At 43.1% G+C, this 27,835-nt stretch overlaps 1 protein-coding gene across 2 annotated transcripts in view; it reads right to left on the bottom strand.

Annotated features, from left to right (window-relative positions):
- The window catches only part of PDK3 (pyruvate dehydrogenase kinase 3), a 66,526-nt gene that overhangs the window by 23,593 nt on the left and 15,098 nt on the right, over positions 1-27,835 (bottom strand). For both annotated transcript variants that reach the window (XM_042975333.1, XM_042975332.1), the window contains exons 2-5: positions 19,942-20,083; positions 16,103-16,174; positions 12,081-12,265; positions 10,346-10,435 (exon numbers count right to left, since the gene is read on the bottom strand). In XM_042975333.1, coding sequence (XP_042831267.1) covers positions 10,346-10,435; positions 12,081-12,265; positions 16,103-16,174; positions 19,942-20,083 — 489 coding nt within the window. The remainder of the gene's footprint in view (positions 1-10,345; positions 10,436-12,080; positions 12,266-16,102; positions 16,175-19,941; positions 20,084-27,835) is intronic.

The following is a 27,835-nucleotide window of genomic DNA, read 5'->3' as shown; positions in this document are numbered from 1 at the left end:
ACCGAGAGCCTCCAAGGCCACTTTCTTTAAACCAATGAATAATGAAATCTGAAAATGGAGCTTTGTTAACCACATACAGAGCCGACACACCTCCACAAAACAACTCCTTCAAGTATAGGACACCTTTAAAGATGTTTAAACATTGTTCTTCCATCCACTATAGATAGAAAAGAACCCAGTCCCACTAAATGTGCTAGTTCCTCATGGCATTAGCTTGGCCAGGAGCATGAAATTATAACAGCATTATTCAGAAGAGGTATTATGTAAATATAACATGGGCAAGATGACAGAGCCCAGAAAGAAGCAGTCAACTTGAAACTCAAAGACCCAGTATGGTTCCTAAAACCACATGTGAATAAGGATTTTTAAACCCTACTACTTATTACAGTGTATCGATGCTGTAATTAAAAACTGCATTATGGAGGCACCTGGCTGGGTCAGTTGGGAGAGCATGCGACTCTTGATCTCACGGCCGTGAGTTCAAGCCCCATGTTGGGACTAGAGCTTACTTAAAGAAAAAAAACAAAAAAAACAAAAAGAAAGAAATAAGGAAAGAAAGAAAGAAAGAAAGAAAGAAAGAAAGAAAGAAAGAAAGAGAAAGGAAGGAAGGAAGAAAAAAGAAATGCATCATGAACCTGAAAAACTCAAGACATTACAACAAGATTCACATACACCAGCCAGCCAAAAGTATTTGTGGGGCAGTAATGGTAAAATCATATATTCATATTCATAAATTCCCATAACACATTATAATACCATGGACACAAACATGCCTAGTAAGCATTCCTTAGGTTGAAGAATCCTCCTGCCCATGAGAAAGTTCTCAAAGTGTAGTCAATTACACTGATGACAGATGTTCTTTTTGGTCAGACTGGGAACCAGAAGTCCAGAGTGTTTTCCAAACCTGGCTGTAGGCAGAATTCATTACCAAGTTAAAAAAAAAAAAAGTACACATTATAAACGAACCCCTGGAGATTATGATACAGTTGGTCCATATTGAGGCCTGGGAATCCATATTTTATTTTTATTTTTTAAACGTTTATTTTGAGAGAGACAGGGAGAGAGAGGGAGAGAGGGAGAGAGGGAGGGAGAGAGAGAGGGAGAGAGAGAGGGAGAGAGAGAGGGAGAGAGAGAGGGAGAGAGAGAGGGAGAGAGAGAGGGAGAGAGAGAGGGAGAGGGAGAGAGAGAGGGAGAGAGAGAGAGAGGGAGGGAGGGAGGGAGAGAGGGAGGGAGGGAGGGAGGGAGAGAGAGAGGGAGGGAGGGAGGGAGAGAGAGAGGGAGGGAGGGAGGGAGAGAGAGAGGGAGGGAGGGAGGGAGAGAGAGAGGGAGGGAGGGAGGGAGGGAGGGAGAGAGGGAGGAAGGGAGAGAGGGAGGGAGAGAGAGGGAGGGAGGGAGAGAGAGGGAGGGAGGGAGAGAGGGAGGGAGGGGGAGGGGGAGGGGGAGGGGGAGAGGGAGAGGGAGGGAGGGAGGGAGGGAGGGAGGGAGGGAGGGAGGGAGGGAGAGGGAGGGAGGGAGGGAGGGAGGGAGGGAGAGGGAGGGAGGGAGAGAGAGAGAGAATCCCAAGCAGGGCTTGAACTCACTAACCATGAGACATGACCTGAGCCAAAATCAAGAATTGGACATTTAACTAACGAAGCCACCCAGGCACCCCTGGGAACCCACATTTTAAAAAAAAGTTAGCAAGTAATTGTGAAGAGAAGCTAGATGTGGCTGGAAAGCCGAAGCTAGGTCATGCTAATTCTGTCACTGCCTCTCAGGACATGAATGATCATGGGGTACGGGGGTGCATGACATCACATGCATAGAGAAACAAAAAAAAAATCTGTTTAAGTTAATGTAAAAATGAAAAAGCTTTAAAACAACATAACCAAAATTCAACTACTGGTTTATTAATCCATTTCCTTTATTCTAGAGTAAAATGTAAGTTCTATTTACAATAAGGTTCCTAATAAGACTTCTATTTTTTTTTAATTAGAAACCAAAATTTTAGGGGCACCGGGGTGGCTCAGTCGGCTGACTGTCTGACTCTCAACTTCAGCTCAGGTCATGATCCCTGGGTTGTGGGATCGAGCCCCACATCGGGCTCTGTGCTGACGTAGAGCCTGCTCGAGTATCCCCCCCACCTCTCTCTCTCCCTTCCTCCCCGTGCCCCTCTCCCCAACCTGCACACTTGCTCTAAAATAAACCCCAAATTTTATGTATGATAATTTACTAAATCACGTTTATCAGCAATATATTTTGTCTAGTATTTACCACCAATCTTTAAAAGGAAGTATCAGAAAATCACTACTGCTGTCACTGAACCTAGGTGCTATCCATTGTTTTAAAATATCTGTTTTCAAGGAAAATTAAGTATTGATCATAAAGTAACTAACAAAACTGTGGGTGTGGCACATATATACTTTCCCAGGCAACCCAAACTGTAAACACACAAGACTAAATATATTTTATTTAAAAGGGTAGGCAGGGTTAAGGGGCACCTGAGTGGCTCAGTCAGTTAAGCATCCGACTCCTGATTTCAGCTCAGGTCGTGATCTCACGGCTCATGGGATCAAGCCCCAGGTCGTCGTGCCCCACTGTCAGTGCAGAGCCTGCTTGGGATTCTATCTCTCTGCCTCTCTCTGTCTCTGTCTCTGTCTCTCTCTCTCTCTCTGACCCTTCCCCACTCGTGCTCTCTCTAGCTCTCTCTCACTCTCTCAGAACAAACATTTAAAAAACAAAAAAATTTTAAAAGGTTCACACAGCAAGTAGTTGAACAGATTCAACGTAACAAGGAATTAGTTTTTTTTAAAAAGCATACAGGAAAATTTAATGGATTATGGAAGTTATTTCATGAGACTTTTTTATTAGAAGACTTTCCTATTCAAAATTCACCACAGAATTCTGCTATCAAATAATAACCTCTATCGCGAATACACATAATCATTTGCTTACAAGAGGCTGAACAAGGATAAATGTGAGTGAGTGCTGAAAAAACAAACCTGAAGGTGTCACGGTCCCTTACTTGGGTCTAAAAGGATACAAAAAGCTGTCAAGCTCAAGATTAAAAAGCCGCTGCCAGAAGAGTAACATAAAGGACCATAAAGCATTACAAAGTCATAGATAATGCTGCTCTTAGGAAGCCTTGTAAGCTATAAAGCAATTCTAGTAAGGTATGTTTACCATCCTTCTACCCAAAACCCATCCTGAGTGGGAACCAGGGTTTTTGAAAGCGCTGGACCTTCTCCCACTCTCCCAGCCACAGCCAACTAGACAAGTGGGGGACAGAACACCTACTGTAGGGCAACCAACCTACAGGTTGGTCACAGTCCTCAAATCTGTGGTCGTGGGCAAGAAGATGGACTGGGCCAACTAAATTCATTTTTTGAGAAATGAGGATAGAGACAGGCAGGGCAGGAGACACAAGGACACGCTGAGAGTTATCATGACTGACCTAGAGGGCCTGGGGTGGCCACCAATGCCTTAGACGAGCTGCCCTAAACAAGCGTCAAGGCTACAGACAAGAGAGAAAGGCAGAGGGGCCGGGGCGCCTGAGTGGCTCAGTCGGTTAAGCGTCCGACTTCGGTTCAGGTCATGATCCACAGTTCGTGGGTTTGAGCCCCACGTCGGGCTCTGTGCTGACAGCTCGGAGCCTGGAGCCCGCTTCGGATTCTGTGCCTCCCTCCCTCTCTGCCCCTCCCCTGCTCACACTCTGTCTCTTTCTCTCTCTCAAAAATAAACAAACATTAAAAAAAATTAAAGAAAAAAAAACATTTAAAAGAAAGGCAGAGGGGCCATGGCTTGGCAGCCTCAGTTGCAAAGATACACAGTAAACAACCTTGTTTTCTGCTTCCCAGGTCCAGTGTAGCTCCAACTGTGAAGTGCTTCCTGTCCTCGGATTATCATGGGAACTACTAGATTCTTTTTTTTTTTTAAGTTTATTCATTTTGAGAGAGAGAGAGAGAGAGAGAGGGAGAGAGAGAGAGGAAGAGAGAGAGAGGAAGAGAGAGAGAGGAAGAGAGAGAGAGAGAGAGAGAGGAAGAGAGAGAGAGGAAGAGAGAGAGGAAGAGAGAGAGAGAGAGAGAGAGAGAGAGAGCGGGTGAGAGGGACAGCACGAGTGGGGGAGAGGCAGAAAGAGAGAATCCCAAGCAGGCTCTGCACTGTCAGCGCAGAGCCTGACACGGGGCCCGAACTCACGAGCTGTGAGATCATGACCTGAGCCAAAGTGAGAGGCTTAACCGATTGAGCCACCCAGGCATCCCCCTACTAGATTCTTTTAACGTATCGGTTTCTTGTGCTAACATGAGCGGGCCTCTGTTACCTGCAACCTCAAGAGCCCTAAGTGAGAGCATAAGACATTATCTCTGAACCAGAATAATGACATGCTCTCAAGATACCACTTGTATGCTATTATGCTAAGCAATAATGGCATGTAGCAACAACACAGGCAAACTAACATCACTGTGAAAGCTGACTTTTGTACCAAGTATTTAAGTCTGTACCTTTAAAATGATCTTACCACAGGATTTTTCATTTTATTTTCTGGTTTCTTAACAAAGAAAGAAGAGGAAAGGGTCACAATGGAAGGCACCTCCCAGAGGATAATAGGAACAGCTTTACAACACTAATTCCAGCATTTGCTACCACGAGTCTGTAATTTACAGATGGTGAAGGTAGATATTAATGTGCTAAATAGGCAGCAAGGAGGCATGCTTCAATGTTCTGCACAGTCAATCAGTGTTATGCAAGATGCACCCCACGTTTACACATTTATACAACCATCCAGTCAAAAATAAAAATGTCCCTGCCCTTCTACATAAAAGTAGTTCCTGTGGTCTGTCTCAGGAGACCTAAGTATGGTACCATTGTTAGTTCATTAGAGCTGTGTAAGGCTGTGAAATGCATGCGCATATGGAGGCATGTGTGTGCACGCCCAGGTCACGTGGGCTTCACATGTGACTGTGCTGAACTCGGGCAGGATCTTCACAGCTGAGAAAATCAAGAGTAGAGCTGTCATTAAAACCCGGAACCCCTGCTTCCTCTACATCAAGCTTCCTAAAACAAAACAGAAGGACAAAAATAATCAAGACTGAGACAGGATGTGAGAAGGCCAAAAAGCCTGAGAAGTCTCATAGGATGTGAGAAGGCCAAAAGGCAATGAAAAAAATACCAGCTACTCGAGAAAGAGGATGGGAGCAGTAAGACTTCGCTAAGAGTCCAAAGACACAGACACAACTTTCTTCCACTCTCTGACAGTTCCCAGGAATACTGGGACTGGCTGTGACACGTGGGCCCTTTGAGACCTTCTCATCATTAGAGAGACTCTGGGGCCTTTTTGCTAGAAAACCCAGAAAAACTTCTAGGCCTTTTGACCGCTGGTGCTCTCTGCTTTGTTCGTTCTCTCTGTCTCATTTTGAGCCAGAAAGAGCCTGTGCTCAGGTGTTCTGACACTCAGAGAATTGAGAGGAGGGCCCAGAGGGAATGAGACGGGAGGTGACTGTTAAGATTGGCTTTAGTCCACAGGGAGAAGAGACCTTCAGGTTTCCTTCTAGGCTGCCCAGTCTGTTTCGCCACAGTAGGAAAGCTACCTGATTTAAGGCCAATACCCCAGTGAGGAATAAAGACCATACACGATGGGCTGGAAAAACCATTCGTATACAGAGATGATGAGTATAGCAGATGAGATATAGGAAGGACTCCAACCACACTGATACAGAGGACAGAGAAGAGGCTATGCTGTCAGATGTTCAGTTCATCCAGGAAGGTCATGAGTGATGGACACTCACGCTGGACAAGATGAAAGAAATACAATGGATCTTGTAGAGACAAGGATCACTCACCGTATTTGTGACTGCATACTCATCTGTAAATGTGGTATGAGCTCAAATGTATAAAACAATGTTCTCACTGAGTTACAAAAATGGGTCATTTTTATTCTCTTTACCCCTGCCCTCCTTTTCTGAACTTCCTTCAATGAGCACTTTTTAGTATTTTGCTAACATGGCATTAGTCCTCTTCACTGACCCAACTGCGAACACGAGCTGGATGACCAACAAAAACGCTCGATAACGTGGGAAGCCCTAAAGTAGAACTATTATTATAAACGTTAAGTTCGACTGCACGTTTGAATATACAATTACTCCCCCGCCAACCTTTTCATGGAAGGCCAAAGCCTCTTCGTTCCATATGGATCGGTTTTGGGCTCTAGGTCATCTTTCTCAGGTAAGTAACACCACATGTATGTATGAATTCCAACTCCTACTCCTTGAAAGTCTACTAAAGGTAAAGATACCTGTGAAGCAATGTGAGTTCAGGTTCCTTCTGCGATTTTTCCTCAGTGCTGCCCTGTAACCTAAGAGTTATCTGTTCCCTGTCACTTCATTACATTTTTAAGAGACTCTTCTTTATCAAGTCTTTCCGAAGCATTCAACTTGATTTTAATGGAGAGAAATCTTTTTTCTACTCGTATTTCTTCAGTTTACATAATATTTATATAAATTATGGAGTCACAACAGGTGGAAAACTTATACCAATGGTTTGAGGACAAGTAAGTGGCCCTTAGTAAGCATCCACCTCACCAGGTGGAAGGAGCACAAGAGCATTCTACAGAGTATGCACGAGCATACTCAGCGTGCCGTGGGGACCAGGAGGCATGATTTGCGAAGGGAACGAAGGTGGCAGAAGAGTTGATTGTGTGAATGTAGCTTGATGTGTTTCTGCACTTTCAGAATCTGAAACCACGCTCCGCTGCTGACTTCCTTAAGGGAAGAGGCTGTCGAAAAATGCAAAATCTGGTTTAAAAGATAAAGTAGGAGCGAGGAACACGCGAGCCCTTCCTCCTGACCACGAGAGCGAACGTGTGCTGGGGGAAGCGGCAATGCGCGTGGCAGAAGGGCATGGAGGGTAGCGGGGGATGATTTTCCTAGGCACTGGCATCGCCAGGAATCCAGGCTCTAAGTCATGCCCACAAGCGGCAGAAATGATTAAATGAGTACACAGTAAGCTTTATTCACAGTACAGCAGTGGTGCCACTGGGTACAAAGTGGAGAAGGGCAGGAGAGAGAGTGGAGCCAGAGCTGTGAGTAAGCACGGGAGGGGGCAGGGAAGGGACCTGTCTGGCCCACGGTCAGACCATGACCACAAAGGACAAAGGAAGTGGAGCCAGGAGGTAGACCGGAAGCATAAACATCTACTTTCTGTCTTTCAAGTATCAACTGAACCGCTTTGCACATCTCTTCAGCTAGTTTTCAGTGCAAAACTTCTGTCCCTAGGAGTGATGCGAAAGCAGAGACGATCAATTCCAGCCGTTGAGAAATTTGCAGCGCAGTTAGAGGGACCAACGAAGTACGAGGAAGGCCGGGACCGGGGAGCATGGAACAGGCCAGGGAAGAGCAGCGCAGTCAGTAAGTGGCGCGAACCCACAGGTTCTTTTCACCTGAAGAGTCAAGGGCAGCGGGCTCATCCTCATCCTCTCTTACGAACTGACTCACGTTAGCGCCGCTTCCTCCCTCTGCTCTGAGAAGTGCTACCAGTTGCCTAGAAGTCTGTTACTTATCTAATTGTATTGATTCGCGGTTTAAATCTCTCTGAAAATTAATGAAAGACTGCCAAGAAACAATGAGATGATAAACATGAGTCTGTTTTCTACAAGTTGATCGTGAATAATGGCCAGCATATGCCAAAGTACAGATCACACTATAATGAACCCTGACGTACCCATTACTACACTCAGCGGTGTTCAACACATGTCAGTCTTTTCTGCTGCAATTCTGAAGCAAAACTCACATGTCATTTTATATCACGTGCGGTATTTCAAAGATACCTTTCTAGAAGCTAGGACTCTTAAAAAAACATAATCACAACATAATACCACATGTAAAAACAACAGTATTTCTTCAATGTCAAATGTCCAATTGTCTTATACATGTCCTAAATGACTTTTATAAATATTTCACAGCTTATGCCAGAAAGGAAAGTAAAAGGTGCCAACCTATTATATAATTGACAGTATAAACGAGAAGCCAAATGACTTGTACGAGGCCCAAGGACTACTCCTGGGAAACCTGCCTACAGTCCCTACCGGGTGAGAGCCCTGCTTTAGGAGCTCTCTCTACTCTAGATCAACTCATTTAACCCTATGACAAAGATGACTTACCAACAGCACCATTTTACAGATGAAGAAACTGAGGCCCAAAGAGATTACCTAACACGTTCAAGGGTGCCCAGCTAACCCAAATGTCCATCAACTGATGAATAAACAAAATGTAGTATATGCCTCCACTGGACCATTACTCAGCTGTAAGATGGAATAAAGTACTGACCCACATGCGATGTGGACGAGCCTTGAAAACATTCTGCTCAGTGAAAGAAGCCAGACACAAAAGGCCGCATGTTGTGTGATGCCACTTACGAAAGTGTCCAGAATAGCAAGTCTATAGAGAGAAAGTAGACCCGTAGCTGCCTAGGGCTGGGCGGACGGAGACGATTGCCAATGGTCATGGAGTTTATTTCCGTGATGAAAATGTGAGGCTGTGGTGATGAATTCACAACTCTGCACCTGTGCTAAAAACCACTGAATCGTGTGTATACTTTAAATAGGTCAATTGTACAGTATGAGAATTCTATCTCAATAAAGTGGGTTTTATTTTATTTTTTTATTTTTTATTAACTTTTATTTATTTTTGAGACAGAGAGAGACAGAGCATGAACTGGGGAAGAGCAGAAAGAGAGGGAGACACAGAATCTGAAACAGGCTCCAGGCTCTGAGCTGTCAGCACAGAGCCCGACGCGGGGCTCGAACTCACGGACCATGGGATCATGACCTGAGCCGAAGTCGGACGCCCAACCGACCAAGCCACCCAGGCGCCCCATAAAGTGGGTTTTAAAATAGTAAATTATCAAAAGGATTAAAATTTGTCAAAACAAGGAATGTCTATTGACCATCTTATGGGCATACGCTAAATTCAATATGAGTCACAAAACCAATGTAAAACACAAATGCTTATAGTTCAAAAGAAAAGGCATATATTCAGCACATAATCAAGTTCCTGTGCTTTCTGGATTTGTGCCTTTTTCTCTACGAGCGGGCAACTATCTGAACCAGGCTTTCTGATTCGTAAAAGCCAGTGGGCTAGGTCTGATGAACACAAGCTAGGACAAGACCGATCCTGCTCCCCTTCTACCCTGGGGTCTGCAGAGGTCATGATCAACCACAGGGTTATCTTGTGAGCGAGCAACCTATAGGACTCCTAGGGAGCTGAGGCTGGGCCTATATTCACCTTATAACTGACATCATTTGAATGAATGTGTCCTAAGTAAACAGAGGCCAGAACAGCTCAATGATCCTTGGGTATACTAAGGCCACCATGCTGGGGTCCCCCTCCCTGGGTTTAGCAACACCCAGGCTATGCAAATGGCACAGATCTTCCTTACCTATCACTGCTAAAGGTCTGGTCTGCTCCCCCACTGCGGAGGCTGCACCTGTTAGGCCATCTACCTCGTCCCTCTAAGCTCAAACAGCAAAGGTCACTCTGCTTGAGGTGGGCTTGAGAGCTTGGCCAAGAAGACAAGGCCTTCTTCTGCCTCCCACTTAGCTACACAGTTTAGAAAAAGAGCAACTAAACTCCTTGATGAAAAACGGGAAGGACTGTGGCCATGAAAACTTGTGCGTGTTTAGGGGAAAAAGAGGAGGACCACAGTAGGAGATATAATCTTTGGGAAGGAGCAGTTTGGGGATCTGAGGCTGCACAGAGTAACCATAACATTGAAAAAAAAATTGAAAAGGTCCAGGCAGGTGGGTCACTTAAAACAAGTAAGGCTTTGTGGAGGTACATCTTAAATGAACAACGAGGAAACTGCTGTTCAAATTACAAGTGCCTGGGTCCTAGGATGTATGGCTGCAGGGCTCCATTCTACTCTGAGGCTACTAGAAGGGTGTCTGGGTGGATGGCCAGTGAACCCATGAAGCTCACATGCCACACAGATGCCCGAACCTGGGGTGCACATCAAAAGGATGTTGAAATGTTACAAACCTGTGAATTCAGCTGAATTTTATAACACGGATTTGTATTTCCTGGAAGTTTCAGGTACTGGTAGCAATCCAAACTTAGAATGCTACTTAAGCTACGCAACAGTTCAGTGTTTAAGATAAAACTATACGTAAAACTCCAGTCAATGAGGTAGAAACTCCTATTTCGAACAGTGCTAATTATACATCTTTTCCTGAACTGTCACATATTTGGCACAAGTGGCTTGGGCCCAGCCCGATGAATGAGCCAAGAACTTAGCACCATAACGCTAGGGTTGCCTCAATGAGACCACAATCCTATTTGAACTCCAATCACTAACACGATAGTGGCCTCCTTACCTTTCACTACGTCAGCCACATTACAGGTGGGATCGATACTTCCTATGTGTTTAGGATGAGCCGGATTAGTATCACCACCAAACAGAAGAGCTAAACAAACACAAAAGGGAAGGGAGAGATTAAAAGCAAAGCAGGCAACTGTAGGCTTACAAGCTGTAAAAGGATTGTCTTGTTTTTAAGAATCATTTTAGCATCCACACTGACTTAAAGTGACAGAACACATATAATGGTGGCTGATTGGCTCCACTGGACCGCCGGGTGCTATGAGTGGGTCCAAAAGCAGTGACACGTGCCAGCTGTCCAACCCTTTTCTCCCTGACCCAATGTGACATGGAGGAAAAAGTTATTTTCATCCTTAGCCAAGTTTACCCACCTTCTCCATACCACTCCAGACAGTGATTCCAACATTCACAACATATTTAGAAACCGCAGACTGCCCTGTCGGTGCAGGCTTGCAAAGTATCTTTGCTGTGAGCACCTCAAGTGCCTCCGTAACAGAGATTGTTCTCCAGAGCAGTCTACACGAATAGTATCCATTCGAGTATTTTTTTTTTTTGCTCATTTTTAAAAGTACATTCAAACAGTTTCACAACACACAACATCTGTGAAATTTTACTCCTGAATAAAAGCCAAAAGGAGCCCTCAAGAAAAAAGTCATCTAAATCCAAATGTTTATAGGTGTAGTTATTTTCAAATCGGACAGAAATTGGAGATAACTTGGATTCCACAAAAGCGAATGCTTAAATAAAGCAGGGGAGGTTTTAAATTATGAAAAATGACAAATAAGGGCATTAGGCCAAAACCTATAGTTCCAACTGATCAAGTGGAAGAAAGAGGGGTACAACCTTGCTTAATCAATGGCCCAAAAACATGTACATATACACGTACACAGACACAGTAGGTCACAAATTATGTAAGTAGTTTAAATCAATAGTAATTAGGTTGTTTTTTCATTTAAATTTCCTATAAATTGTTATACATTCCTATTTTTAAAAGATATTCATTTGGGACCAACCCACATGTATTAATTATTTAACATTCACTTATCCAAACAAATTAGTAAAGATGTTCTGCCTATGTTCTGCTTCAGCAAAGAGGGTGATTTAGACCCTAGACATGGAGGTGCTTTTCCGTAACAATTATGAAATCAGGCAAAGAAACAAGGCTGAAAATGAGCCCAAAAGTTTTTTGTGGCAAGAATTAGTTTGTTTGTTTTTTTTTTCTTATCTGCTTATCATCCTGGTGAGGGGACTAAAACTCTGCAAGAGATTATGGTTTCACAATTCACTTAATCTGATTTCAGTGATCACTGTGAAATTAAAGATCAATTGCCTCAGGCTGTCATAATGCCAATTTAATATTCCCAGGATCAATGTTTTTAAAACCAACAAGGAGACCACGTAACATCCCGAGTAAAACATCCTCTCGGAGCGTCCTCCCAGGGACACATCCAAGCAGTGCGATGCCTTCACTAGGAAGGTAATGGCAGAGGCTTAAAGGGCGAGCAGAGTTCCAGTCTCTAATATGAGCATCAAATTTCAAGGGTCTCTTTTAACAAAGAATGCTAAAGAATAGCTTTTTAACAGACAGGATTTACTTGGGAGAAACTAAACTAGAAATGAAATTTCTACATACAAAAATGCAGATCAGTACATTCTAAATCAAGCAACAGGAAAACACTGGGGAGAAATCACTCTGGGTACCCATTCAAAAGTGGACCAAAACCACAACTTACTGTGCTGGTTAATAAGCATGCGGAAAGAGATGCGGTTGGTATAGAACCGATCCAGAAAATACTGGATGTTACTGCTAATGAACGGATCAAACCCAAATTTCTCCTTGTATTCAATCACTCCTTGTGCCATTGTAGGAACCACATCATTGTGTCTATTTCTGACTTTAATCAGAACTTGCAGAAAGCTGTGTAGGAGGGAAACAAAAAGAGGTCAGTCTTTATATTTCATGGGCTGATGCATGAACTTCCCAGCTCTGTCTCTGGATTTTCTATGTGCTGGTATTTTTTTAAGTAGAGACATAATCATTATAGGCTACAAGGAAATATTCATGAGAAACTAAACTATTACCCAAGTTTTTGCGTGAAACTTTCTATCAAAATTCTTTCAAAGACATAAAAAGTAAGAGGTTCTAGTTAAAAAAAAATGCTCAAAGATCTTTGTAGTAACCCAGTGACTTTCTGGAAAAGCAATCACATATAATACAGGTTCTATAAATTTTTGGTGAATAATTGCAGAACATATTAATATTTCTTCTGACAACATGAGGACAGTCTCCCCATATCTACAAGGATTTATTATAAAGTCTCAAAGCAACAGCTTCCATGAATAAACAATGCGAAACTTCTTAAGAGTAAAATTTTGAAATGAATTTCTCATAGCAGTAAAACAGAGCGACAAAATATAGATAGAACAAAGGCAATTAAAACAAACCTACAAGTATTGTGGTATATTACTATAAAGATACAGAGGGGAAAATATGTAGTAAGAGTGGTAACTAAGAATAGAAAGACAAGTCAATGGAACCAAATAAAAAGCTTGGAAAAAGGCGCAAGGGCAAGTAAGTCTGTGTACATAAAAACTTAGCATATTTATAAAGTGGTGTTCCAAGTCGGTAGGGAAACAATCAAATTAGTTGGGACAGCTGGCTAACAATTTACGTCACATCCCAATTTCAAGTCTTAAGCCAAAAATTTAGTTAAAAGATTTAAATGTGAAAGAATGAAACCACAGAAAAAATAAAAGAAAATCGGGTGAATAAGTATATAGCATAGCTTGGGGTAAGGAAGGCTGGTCCAAGATGAACACCATAGGTAGAAACCATGAAGAAATAAATGATAGTACTATGTAGAGTTTCAGCAATTCTATAGGGATACACATTACAAAGGCCAAAAAAAAAAAAAAAAAAAAAAACAGGGAAAACTACATTTACAAGAGCTACTGCTATCCTTAATAAAGGAAAAGATGAGCACCCCAACAGAAAACGAGGCAAGGGATCTGGTGTCAATGGGAAATTTACCACAGAGAAAATGCAAATGCCAGTAACTTCTCCTTCAAAATAGTAACAGAAAGGCAAAACAACACAATAAATACTATCCTCCGCTTATCAAACTGGTGAATAATAACCAGTGTCATCTAATGTTTGTTTATTTTTGACAGAGAGAGACAGAGCATAAGTGGGGGAGGGGCAGAGAGAGAGACACACACACACACAGAATCCGAAGCAGGCTCCAGGCTAGGAGCTGTCAGCACAGAGCCCGAAGTGGGGCTCAAACTCACAGACCGCGAGATCATGACCTGAGACGAAGTCGGATGCTCAACCGACCGAGCCACCCAGGCGCCCCAATAACCAGTGTCATCTAGAGCAAGGAAGCATAACTGATGCATTTCTAGGGGCAATTTAGCAGCATATATCAAAAGACCAAAGAGAGTCATTCCACTCTCAGGAACTGATCCCAGGAAAGTAACAGGACAAGGCCAACAGCTGTATTTAAGAGCTATTTTTTAGAGCCCTGTTTAGAGTAGCAAGAAAAATACAAACCATTCTAAAACTCAATGACAGGAGGTCAAATCACATGACTTACCTGTAGATGGATCATTTTGAAACCATTAATAATGGTATAGAGATCTATAATGCCCACAGTTATTTTTGTAAAACATTGTGCACATATAAAAATATGGATGCCTAGGAAAAAGTATGGAAGGAAAATGTTAACAGTAGTGGTCTCATGATAATGGAAATTTGGAGTGACTTTCTTTTTACTTATCTGAATAGTCTCATGTTTCTCAGTGATGAAATACTTCTGTAACCAATACATACATACAAAGACATCAAAGATGAATAAATCAACCATGAAACTGAAAGGTCATAATTATCCAGAAGACATTTCAAAACGGACAGTTTGTCCTCTACGTAACGTTCTTTCCAACCTATTTAGAAATTAAATATCACTAAAGCTTAAGATTTCATTATAGTAGAGAAACACCTCACCTGACTGGAAGGAAGGAGACTTGCCTCAAGGGCTCAATTCTCAGAAGCTTCCCCAGTCTTCCTGGGCTCTTCTTAACTTTATCATCATGGGAAGTAACCTTGTGCTCTAAGCCGCTTTCACTTTACTTAAATGATCTCCCTGCCCGGGACTCCTGTATAACCTCTCCCAGACTGGAAAAGGCTACCACCATGAGTAAAGCCACTCGCTCACCTTCCTTTCCTTCCTTCGCCAGGAGCAGCGGGCTTCTGAAAACCCAACTATCTTAACTAGCTGTGTGAACCAGGGCAGGCCATCAAAACTCACTAAGGGAGACTGATTACCATTATGATCTCACACACAATGGATCCAGCACTTGGCAGTTTCCAAAGTGGGCTCATGTCCGTAAGTTGCATCTGACCGATAACCTGTTCCAGAAATTGAGACAGGATTCCGGGAAACATACAGCCGCAATATTATATACTTCCACCAATCTATACCCTACAATTTGAAGCTAGAGAAGTCATCCTAATGGCATCAAGACAAACTGTTACTAGCTAATGACTTCTGAGAAAATGAAGCTTCTAGATTCAATTCATTTAATTTCAATACCTTAAATGGCAGCAATGGCTTCTAGCAATGAAAACACTGCATCTGGAGCTCTAATCCAATGCCTCCCCTCCACAAGTCACAAATCCATCAACAAAACACCTAGCAAAGTATAAAACAGGTCAGGATTCTTCTTCCTTAAATTTTAATTTACAACTAAACTGGAGCTAGCTACTCAAGGCTCAAACTGGCGGCTCGGGCACTACGGAACGTTGTAAAGAACAATGTACTAAGGAAATGGAACAATGACTTACGGATCCAAGTTCTGCTACTAGCGAATATTACCACGTGGGGCAAGTCAGTTCACTTCTCTGACTTCAGTTCCCTGAGCTGTACATTGAAAGGGCTGGGTTCAATGCCTCGAGCTAAGGTTGCGTGAATAACACAAAGTTTCTTGGTTCTTTTTCCGGAACGCCTATATAAGGCGTTTGGTGCCACAACTATGCGGACCAGGCTTCTACGTAGAAATTCTTCAGGACAACAGGCCTGCCCTGCGTATTCGCTCGTGTGTATGCGAAACAGGAGGAAAGTGATGTGAAGGGGATACTTAATTTCTCTTGGGGTAAAAAAGAAAACCACACTCAGAGCTGGGGTTAGTGTTTTTCAGTTAAATGAAAATGAAAAAAACAGAAACATTTTCCATCTGCAAGAGAATTTGAGAATTCAGCAGTCTTCATGCGTCATAGCAAGAACAGAATTCAGGTCATTATATTAAAAGCACACTCATTTATGCTGCTCCAAAATAAAAGCATTACAGTTTTTCCGAGCTCAAATGTTATATCGCCTTGAAAATTAAAAAAAAAACCAATATCTGTAAAGGACTGAATAGATAAATTCGTGTCTATATAGAGGCCACTGCATTCTTAAAACCACCACTAGGTGGAACATTTACTGCGATATTTACAGTGAGGGGCCTGCGCCAGTTCACCATGAGTAAAAGCAGTAAGAACTAGACCGTGAAACAATGTTGAAGTCATTATTCCTTTTGTGCTACGTTAAATTCTTAACTCAAATTAAACATGTGACGTCAAGTTGTTACCCATTAACAAACCTAGTGCTTTTGTCCAAATTAAACTTCTTGGTTCTTAATGCCACGAGTTCCATTTACCAACACATTTTTTAACGTAGAAGTTTGTACTTTCAGGTAAGTTTGGTACCATACTTACTTATCCAAGACCTGTGGATCCTCAGGGCTCTTATTCTCGTATTCTAGGAGTTCAAGAAAGCTCTGCATATACCTTAAAAAGATGAGTTACTGTGTTAATTGCCAACTGTGTTCATTGCCATCCATTCCTCCTTTCCCACGTCCTAACAGCAGCCCAAATTTTCACTCTGGTATCTCCCCTATCTCCCCCTCCCCACCATGTAGCCCAGGTGCTGCAGGGGAAGCTGATGCCATGCAAAGCTCCTGGGTGGCCTGATTTTTCTCTGGGTAATGGTATTTTTCTCATCACTGATGACTAACTAGTCCAATAGGCATTCCCCTGAACACAGGGACCGGCTCAGGAATGGTCATACCGCCCCAATTCAGGCCAGTGAAAGAGAAGACATGGTCCAGGACTTTGGGAAAGAAATTACCTCACTCTGCTTTTTGTACAGTGTGCCATGTGGGTGTGGAGCCTGGAGATGTTGTAGCTATTCTGTCACCAGGAGGAAACCCAGCCTGAAAATAAAGCTAATGCCGTGGAAAGCAGGGCCTGGATAACCTCATGAATCTCTGAATTGAACCAACACCAAAAGCTCATCCTTCTGGCTACAGGAGCCAATTTATTGTTTCGTTGGGTTTTCTGCTATTCACAAACACATTCTAACTGGTACACCAAATCTACAGTTTGATTAGCCAAAAAGTACATATCTACTGTAAGAAACACTATGTGACACCAAAGCACACGCTACGAACTTGGAAACTACAAATAAATGTTCCTTCTCAGAGTTAAACCAATCTCATCAATACTGCATTGGAGGAGAAGGAATGCCTCTCTGGTCCTCAGAAACAGCTTCTGGATTAAAAATAGCTACATATCTCAATCAGGGGTCAGTACAGGAAATAATGTGTCCAAAATAAATATCTGGAGAACAGAGAAAAATGGGATTGAGAGAGGCACATTACTGGAGCAGCTGTATCCAGACAGAACCTGCTGGATCTGGAGGGGATTCAGAGATGCCAATTACTCAGACGTGCACCATCTCTGCTTTGGATCTGAACATGCCCGGAAAGAATTATCCCTGAATATAATTATTTCGAACAATTAATTACCACTAATCCTACTAACCAGCTTTGGAGAGACGATGAGGTACTCCAACAACAAAAACTGACTGTGGAGCACATAAATACATCAACAGGAATAATATTTTATTAATCAGCCTCACTTGAACTTTGTAACAATGCATGACACTAAAAGTATGCTCATCTCCAGATATATTTTTTAAAAGCCTCTGGGCACATCAGGCTATGAGTTAGGTACTGTTGAAATCTTCAGGTCAAACCTCTCGGAAAGGCCAAAGTCAGCCATACGCAATAAGGCCCTCTATCTAACACGCCCGCAGAATTCTAGGGAGGTAACCCATCCTTTCCAGAGGGGTAGTTCATCTAAAGAGCCAAGTCATGAACAGAGAGGAGCCAAAGATCACGTGGAGCTGCCCAGCCCGCAATTCAAGAGAACAAGGAGAACACGCTCTAACGAGGTGGGCTTCACAGCCTGTTTTAAGTAAGAGTCACTATTAAGAGGAAAAGGAAACAACAGCTAAGCACAATGTGTGATCCTAAACTAGATTTCTAAATTCTAAATTGGGGGGGGGGGGGAGGGTTACTTAAAACAAAAAGAGCACTGTTAGGCCAATTCATGAAATGGGAACAAGTTGTCCCATATTAGAAAATATCACTGGACTGGGGCACCTGGGTGGCTCAGTCGGTTAAGCATCTGACTTCGGCTCAGGTCATGATCTCACGGTTCATGAGTCCAAGCCTTGCTTCGGGCTCTCTGCTGTCAGCACAGAGCCCGCTTCAGATCCTCTGTCTCCCTCTCCCTCTCTCTCTCTCTCTCTCAAAAATAAACATTAAAAAAAAGAAAATATTACTGCATCAATGTTAAGTTCCCAAATTTGATAACCATACTATGGATTTCTAAGAGTTGTTCTGAAAGAGATATATACTAAAGCATTTAGGGGTAGAGGGACATGATGTCTACCGTTAACCCAAATGGTTTAGGGAAAAAAATAATGTGTGCCATATATGTACCACATGTGTGATATACCATAAACATACACACATATATACATACGTGCATAGAGAGAGAATGAATATGAGAAGAGCAGAAGAAATGCTGCCAGATGTTAACAATTAGTGAATCCGGGCGAAGGTATATGGGAATTCTTGCTACTAGTCTTGCAAACCTTTCTGTTACATTGGGAATTATTTCAAAGTTGAATTTAAAAAAAAGTTAAAAATGACATGCATAAGTTTGGAATGGCTATGGAAGACAAACAGGAGACAAAAAAAAGAGCTGACCCGGTCATCTGAGTCTATACTTTGCCAGCAAATCACTTTGAAGCCCGTGAAGTAGCTTTTACATAAGCAATAGGTTTGACTGTCAGCCTCCGCCACCAGGCCCAGGGGACTTGACGGTCATCTAGCCAACCTACAATCCCCACGACAATGACCCTGATAGTGAATTCACATTTTCTGGAGAAAATTTTCTGATGATGGTCTCGAAGCAATCAAGAAGTCTCACGCAAACAAACACTCGTCGATCCGGAAATGAGCTACGCATCTGGGGTGGAAAGCAACCTACTTTGAGAGCCAAGTCACCGTGGCCAGCTCTCTGACCCGCCCCGGACCCCAGGGCCCCCGAGCCTGCCACAGCGAGGAGCCGCTGCTTGTCTGGAACGGAGACTGGTGCCCACCCAATATACTGCTTCTCAGACAATTCAAGCTTAGCCCTAAGAACAGATTATAATTAATATTACTGAGGAATCACGGCTGAATGTCCATTCTCCTTCGGTAGCCTGGCTGCCATTAACCCTTTAAATGCCAACCAATTAATAGCTCCGTTCGCCTTCTATCTGTCCCCATCATTCCCTTCCCCTAAAATGCTGTCCCTGCCCCTGCCCCCTCCACCCATCTACCCAGGGGCAGTGCAAAGCCACAGCAGCCTCTTCACCCCCCCCCACCCCCCCCAACACCCTCTGTGCGCTTCCTCTGTACTGGCTTGAGAACACTTTTTTATCTGGCCTCCTTAACTCGTCCAGCTTTCTTGGTGACTTCTACCTTGCTTTTTATAATACACAGGAGACATGCAAGTGTTTCTTGACCATACGCAGATGCCTTTCTGAAAATACACCACCTGCTCTTACACCCTACCACTCGCCAACCTCACCCTGCTCACCTAGTGACTGGTTTGGTGACACATTTGACTGTCCCAATTCAGTAACCATGCCTGAAGTGTCAGAGCTGTACCCGATCAAACTTGATGTCACACTTTGCTCAGATTTTTTCTATTTTTCACAAGGCAAAGGAAGCACATTAGGTACTGATATTTTTACAATCCAAGGTTCCCCTTTAAACAACTTCATTTTCTCGAAAAGAAATACTGCCTCCAAGAAACTCCTTCAACAGGAAAACAAAAGGAGCAAGGCTGAGACTTGATCAAAGTGGCAACATTCCCTTACCCAAAGGATGGCAGACCAGTGCCCAGAGGTCACAGCATTGTTATTCCTGTATATTTTTCTGTACCAATTTTTGTTCCGATGGGCAATTACACTTATAACCAGAAAAATAAGATTTGAGAAGAAAGCGGTTAGTACATGTGAGAAGTATTTTCATTAAGACAATTTTAAGTTGTCACAAAAACAAACGAAGAAACACATATAACTGCTTGGAAAACTCAGCTATCCCAAATGACTCATTCCTACACTGGCATACGTGTACTTTTAGGGAGAATGGTCTCAATGCCAAGTGTCCAGAGCATCATGGGAAGACCCATCTAAAGCCACATTATTTACTCACCAACTCTGTACCAACCCCACCGAAGGGCGGTTAAGCAAGTTATCCGGCAGAAGATTAACTTCTCTCATCGTGTTAGCCAGTCGTACAGGAAGCTCCTTTCGCAGAAACATATATGAAGTCTTCTCACACGCATTATCTCTCCCTATTAAGAGATAATAAATGTTCCATGATTTTATAATCTAACAGATGCAATAACAGAGTGCTCTCGTGACGGCACAGTTACTGCTTAAAAAGAGAAAATTAAACAATCCTAGGGTCTCCAGCTAAATGTTTATCCTCTGAAATTGCAAGCTGAAGAAAATTTAATTAGAATAGAAAAAGAACATTTATTCCAAGAGGCAACCTTGAAAGCAGTTTTTTTTTTCTAACACAAATACATTGCTAGGGTTACCAGCAGTAATATAAAAGTGACCTGGGATATAATCTGAACTTGTTTTCAAATAAACACTGTGGGAAAGCTGCCAAGTACAAAAGCAGGAGAACATGCAAATCCACTCCTGTTTACAGGGGTTTCCAGAATGCAACAGATCCACTCATTCCACAAATATTCACCTACTGCATGTTGACTCATTCCTAAGGTTTTCTTCAAACGTGTTTCTCCAGGAACCAGAGCTTTGTCACTCTGGGAAGTGGCCACAGACGTACTCTGATCGGGACACAGGGCTCAGGACGTGCCAGAGATACCAGCTCACAGGTGTACTCAGAAGCAGAGTGACCTACTATGGCAAGTCCGAGAGGGTACGACACAGTGTCGACCACAAAGACAGAGGTCAGAGAGTCTTCTGTCGGTCGCCCTGAGCTGGTGGTGCATAAAATTTATGTAACTAGGGCAGAGAGAGAGAAAAGGTACCCAGCCAGCAGAATGAGGAAACATGAACCACTTCCCCAGCTGCTCTGTGACCAGAGTGGTTCCACGTAGGTTTTGCCCCCCACTCCCCAGGTCCTGCTGTAAACCTGGATGATGGTTGGGGGATGGGGTTCATGACAGAAAGGACATGAGCTTTGGGGACAGAAATGTGCTTCGGCCCCAACTCCTCCATTTTGGGGGTAGGAAACCTTGGGTAAGCTTCTTAATCACTCTAAATCTCAGCTGCCTTAACCTGTAAAATGGGGATGAAAATTCAGTTTCTGTAAAGACTAAATGTGATAACGTGTATGGAGCCTGACACAGAGCAGGTGAGCCATAAACATTAGTCCTTCTCCTACTCTCCATGATACTTATGGGTCCATCCCAACTCCTTCACATTCCACAGGCCTTCCTGATGCTCCATACTGCTGGGAGGATGTTCAGAGATGGGCAACCTTGAGACCAGGCTCAGAGAGAAACAAGCAAGGCTCAAGTAACAATCTTCTTTTTCCTTCCTTTATTCTTTTTTTTTTTTAATGTAATTTATTGTCAAGTTAGCTAACGTACAGTATATACAGCGTGCTCTTGGTTTTGGAGGTAGATTCTGGTGATTCATCACTTACAACACCCAGTGCTCATTCCAACAAGTGCCCTCCTCAATGCCCATCGCCCCTTTTCCCTTCTCCTCCACCCTCCTCCAACTCTTCCCATTCCTCCAAACATGATACAGGCCACAAATCAGAGATCCAGAAGTAAATCTGATTTGCTAACACTTGCAGCCAAGTTCTGGTTTATTCCTTTCCTCTTCCCGCTGAATAAGACTAGAAATAAAGAATCCACTTTTGAAAGTCATCTGCAGAACCTTTCTTTCTCCTACTGACCCCTGAGTCCCATTCTCCATTTTAAAAAAAGTTAGAGTAAAAGATTAGTCTTAAACAATTCATCCCTTACTTCGGTTATTCTAAGTGAATATACTGAATGAAGGCCCTGGGTACATCTTTAATCAATGATTCTGTCTTCCACTTTTCCCCCAACTAAGGAAGAAGGGCGTGGTATCCCAGCAACGACCTTCCATCACCTCCTCTATGCACACTTATTTGGCTTTAGATGATTAACATTTAAAAGGACTCCGGCTGCTTTGCTTCAGGTAATATATATCATTCCTAAAATGTTTCATGTAATTCTTAGACACGAATCATTTTAAATGCACTAAAAATGCTGATTTTTAAATCATAGTGAATTGCACACAAAATGAAGCACGTGTTATTATCTAAGGTAAAAGGTACATCTAACTTTTCACACACTAGGAGAAATACTTAGCATCCTGGTTAAATAGAAAAGACACCTTTTTTTTTTTTAAGCACAAAAGAAATGATGAAGTACTCCCTGGAGGAGAAGGAAGTGAGGGAACAGGAGAGAAGAAGCCCACGGGGGTTGAATCAGAATGGTGAGTGGCAGTATGAACTTGGGATTTAAAAAAATTACCTGAGTTTCTTGACACAAAAAGTTTCCATTTTCAAACTGCCATGTCCGCGTCAGTAGCAGCAAATTGGAAGCCTAGGGTCAGGGGAAGGGGAAGGGGAAGGGGAAGGGGAAGGACCAGGAGAAGTGGGGGCAGGCTGGCAGGTGGCAAGGGGCGGTCAGGTCCCTGTCTGTGCTGGAAACCCACAGGGCTAGATGGTTTCAGAATTTCAAGGTTATCAGATTTTAGGAAGGTAAAAAGGAGTATGTACACGTATTGTGCAACATGGTCTATTATACAGACACAATACAGCTGCAGTGAAATCTGCAAACATTTACAGAGAGCAGGACAGAGACCATGGCCTCAAATAAGTTCAGGTCATGTTTTGCCACCAAAGGCATGAGAAAACAACTTCAAGTTTTAGAGGTTTTTGGACTTGAAAATTCAGATAAAAAACTGCAGACTTGGGGCACCTGGGTGGCTCAGTCGGGTTAAGTCTCTAACTTCAGCTCAGGTCACGATCCCGCGTTTCATGAGTCCGAGCCCCGCATCAGGTTCTGCGCTGGTGGTACGGAGCCTGCTTGGGATTCTCTCTCTCTCTTCCTCTCTTTCTCTACCCCTTCCCCACTTTCTCTCTCTCTGTGTCCCTCTGAAAATAAATAAATAAACTTAAGAAAAAAAAAAGGCTGTAGACCCACAGAACAGTAACACCAAGATCATGTGCCAGACTTAGACTTGGGTTTGAATCCTGACTTGAGGCTCAGGAGCTCTATGAAGGTGACATGACTCTTCTAAGCCTCAGTGTAGCCAGCTGTAAAATAAGAACAGTACCTGTTTCACAGAACTGCGTTAAGGGTTAAAAAGTGCTTAACCTTTAACATTAACAACGTCTTAAAATTTAGAAGAGGGGGCTCATTAAATAGCCATCACTAATGATGCCAGCAATGATAAAGCAGAGAAGCCTGAGGCCACAGGGTGCCAGACCAAATCATCTGATACTTGCTAAACCCCCGAGAGCCCGGCTGCATTCTGGTTCAGTGTGGTTGCCTCCGCTCATTTGGTGATTCTACATAATTAAAAAGGGATTAAGAGGGATTAAAGTATGTTGTGTCCCTACCTACCACTTTTATTTATTTTGAAATAAAAGGCCTTGACGCATACATCGGTCAACTCTGCACAAACTAGAAAATTCAACAACTAGGAATGGTCTAAGATAACCAAATACCAGGAAGCCTTTATTCTAGCCATCTTGGATGATCAGCCTGTTGTCAACCACCATAGAAACAACCATGTTTTGTCTCTAGACACCCCCCCCCAACCATGGCACCAATGGGAGTACCTCATCTACGGCAGCTCCTCAATGATTTACTGGAAGAACAGAGAATACTTTCGGAAGTTTGTAGTTTTAAGAAACAATACCTGAAAAATCTGTTTTGACTCCTACATTCTTCTTTAGCTTTAGAGATTAATTCTTTGTACTCAGGTACCTTAATTATACAGGGGGGTAAGCCTTTTTTAGTTAATTAGTGAACCTAAAAATAAATATGAAAGGCCCAATTTTTTTTAACCTTTCTGTGGTTTTCCTTATGTAAGTTGAAAGTATTTTATCCCATGTATTAATATTGGATATTCAGTTTAAATTAAATCAAAGGGTTCTGACAATTTTTTTTTTAAGTAAACCTAAAAAAATCCTTTTGGTTGTAATTGAATGTCCTCTCGGAAGGCCTCAAGTTTTCTAAGTCTTCTGGCATATCCAGTATTTTCCAGTTATTCTTTCCAGTTATTCAGCTTCATTTTTTCCCCACTTACTTGGCTTCCCTACATTCCTTAATTTTGATTTTCCATTTTTATTCCACATTTCTCTATATGCTTTGCCTTATTCAATTTTACCAGTTAAATTTTTTCCTAGTATCTGTTGGAAGGATGATGAGGGAGTGGGTGAAGGGCAGGGAAGATTCTGAGCTTAACTACATTCGTGTGTATTTCTTTTTTTAAATTTTTTTTTAACATTTATTTATTTTTGAGACAGAGAGAGACAGAGCATGAACGGGGGAGGGTCAGAGAGAGAGGGAGACACAGATCTGAAACAGGCTCCAGGCTCTGAGCTGTCAGAACAGAGCCCGACGCGGGGCTTGAACTCACGGACCGCGAGATCATGACCTGAGCCGAAGTCGGCCGCCTAACCGACTGAGCCACCCAGGTGCCCCGGTGCGTATTTCTTTAGTTTCTCATGCTCATATGATGACCTTTCAATTCTCTTCTGTTCTCGGTTTTTCAAACTTTGCCCTTTCATTGAGAAGTTGGAGACAATTACTACATATGATTTGCTTTGTCTAAAGAGGTTCCAAATAACTTTCCATTCACCAAGACACAGGATGAACAGACACAGAAACACAAATGACTTTTGAGCAAGTGCAGGGAGCCCTCTCGGTGACGGTTACCGATAAGAAAGGAGCGTTTGACTAGCCTTCTGAGAGCAAGAGTTCAGACTTATTCTTTATACCTGGTTTCCATCGTGGCCTCTGTCTGGTAAATCTTTAATCCTCTTCCTGATTAATTTACAGGAAGCAGAAAAAAATATTTCTTCAGTTAATAAAGTGACCTGATAATGTCTCTTATAATTGAAGCAGAGGGTTGAGCACATGCCCCCCAAAATGGAGAGTCCCCTGTCTGCATTACTAGTGGGCTTTGTCCACATATTTCAGCTTTAACACTTGCGGGGGGTGGGGGGTGGTTTGGGAGAGGTAGTAATGGAATCACGGAGTGAAAAAGGAGAGCAGTAACAGGGAAAACTATAGCAAGGCATCAAAAACCAACAGATTGATCAGCTCATTCTAGTTATGCTGTTTTTTTCTAAATACTGTCAATTACGTGTATGAGTCTGCAATGTATTTTTACCATTAACCATACTGAAATGGGGAAAACGTAACTGAGAAAATAATATCTTAGGGACAGCTCCGGTTTTTCTCCAGTTACATTTATAAGATTTCGATCTTTTGAAAACACTGAATTTTAGAACCATGATCAATTAATTTTTGGACTTGCCAGGGCTAAACAATGATTAATTGGCCTTCAAAAGAAAAGTGTCCTTCACTTATACTTTTAAAATATTTACTCTGTGTCCAGAAGTAGTACTTCACTGCCTGAGAAGTTTCACAGATTTCCTTTATCTGGGAAAACTTATTCCTGAGTGTAGACATCAAGATATGTAGACTGGGGCGTCTACCAAAATTAAGGCTGCCTCTATTCTAGGTCAGACCGTGTTTTGGTTATTATTACTAATAGCCAGAAACATCAGAGCCAAAGACGGGATTTCACACACACCGCATTCCCTGGCAAATTCAATGCCCCGACAACATCCAGACGTGACACTACTTCTTTCAGCTCAATGTCTATTTCATTATGCTCACCAATGCCATGGGTTAGGAATTCAGACAGGATGCAGGAGGGATAGCTCGTCTGGGACCTCAGCTGGAAAACTCAAAGGCTGGGGCTGAGGAGGCAGTGACTAGACGGGGGACCTGGAAGTTCCGAAGGCTCCTCATTTAGAAGTCTGAACCTTGGGCCGATGACTTGCCAACTAGGATTGCCTACCAGAGCACTATCTGGTGGCCTCTCCATCGGCCTGCTCACAGCATGGCGGCCTTGGGTTAGCTGGATTCTTGCACGGGTTCGGTGAACAAGGTGAAGCTGCATGGCCTTTTATGATCCAGGCTCGGAAGTCAAACAGCTAGTCACAAAGCTTGTCCAGATCCCAGGAGAAGGGGACAGATCCTTCCTCCTCTTGAGAGAGGGATGGTGAGGGCACACGGTAGGAAAGCATCAGTGTGGCCATCTTTAGAAAATAGGATTTGCCCTATGATCATGAGGAGGTGCAGAGGATGATTTCTCAAATTACATTTTATTAAAATTTTTTTAACATTTATTTATTTTTGAGACAGAGAGAGAGCATGAACAGGGGAGGGTCAGAGAAAGAGGGAGACACGGAATCCGAAACAGGCTCCAGGCCCTGAGCTGTCAGCACAGAGCCCGACGCGGGGCTCGAACCCACGGGCCGCGAGATCATGACCTGAGCCGAAGTCGGACGCTCAACCGACTGAGCCACCCGGGCGCCCCTCAAATTACATTTTAAAGCACTCTTTAAAAAACAAAAGCACTCTTTGATTGCCTCAACTTATTTCTTCTGGTGTCATTTTTGAGCAGCCATTTATTTAGTTTAGTTTGTTTTTCACTGTGGACTTCCCTCAGACATCTGGTGACCTGTGCTTGTTCAGTAATGCTTGAGGGTGAAGCAGCCTTCAAAGACGAATGAAGTGAGGACCGCAAATATCTGGTTATTAAGGGCTTCTGGGTGGGGCCCTAACAGCACACCAGGATCCCTAATTCTCCTTAAGTAGTTCACTCGATGCCATTAGAGAAGAGTCCCCTGGTACCCTCTACTTTCCCTACAGATAATTACCTACCTACTAATGTTCCGATGGTTGGGGTAAAGGATGACCCTACTGTTCGCAGACTTCCAGTTCATCCTCCGGTTTTCAGCCAGCCAGCCCTATCTGTCACTCCCGTCCTCTATCTGTGGTACGCTACTGAGGCCGAAGCCCCCTCCTGGGCCCTGCTGCGTCCAGCTCAGCACTCTCCTTGGCCACAGTGCCTTCTGAGTATGTTCTGGACCTGAGCTGTCCAGTGCTGGAGCCGCCAGCCATGAGGAGAAATTTGAATATTCAGTTTTCTTATGAGATCAATGATGATAAGAATACTCTTATGCTTCGGATACACATACTTAAGTAACTAGGGGTAATCACGTTCTCTACAACTTACTCTCAGATGGTTCAGCCAAAAAGGCATGTGTTGAGAGAGGGGCAGGGCAAGAGACAGGAAGAGGGATAGACAGAGGGGGGAAAGATAAGAAGCAAATATGGCAAAGTAACTGGTGGATCTAGGTGCCAGACATGGATGTTAACTGTAGTATTCTTACAACTTTTCCTAAGGTCCGAAATTTTTCCAAATGAAGAGTGTGGGAGGGACCCTGTGAACAACCTATCCAACAATAAGGGAAGAGTAAAATAAATCACGACATTGTATATTTACATCGGGAAATATGGAGTCATTCAAAAGATTGTTTTTAAAAGCAGTCTCCTAACAGAAAGGTCTTCCTATGTAACTAGAGCCATTCTATTTTCTAAAAAGAATACAAAAATCTCACACAGAATGTGCTACCATATGCAACGGACGTGCGAAGCTCGTGTTACCTTCATGTAACGATTGTGGTTGTTCTTATAGGGAAGGAGGGTACAGGCTGACTATGACAGGGTCATTAAGGTAGGCGAGGGTCACTGGACCCTTCCCTGAGGGGCATCCAGGTCTGTGCTGAGAGAAAGTGACTAACATCCACTAATGCCCTCATCCTCTCTCTTTAGAGTCCTGTTCACTCTCTGAAGGTAGACATGTGTCCATAAACACACTCGGGAGAAACCCGCCCTTCTGTACGCCAAGTGAGGCCAAAGCAAGTTGTAAACGGGTTTCACCATAGGCCCACACTGTGTCCTCTGCCTGGACAACCCCTCTGCCATTTCCCCCATTCAATG

This window comes from Panthera tigris, chromosome X (assembly GCF_018350195.1).
Source record: "Panthera tigris isolate Pti1 chromosome X, P.tigris_Pti1_mat1.1, whole genome shotgun sequence".
In the NCBI taxonomy this organism is placed as follows: Eukaryota; Metazoa; Chordata; class Mammalia; order Carnivora; family Felidae; genus Panthera; species Panthera tigris.
The sequence above is the reverse complement of the archived record's forward strand: the minus strand, read 5'-3'. Positions and strand labels throughout refer to the sequence as shown.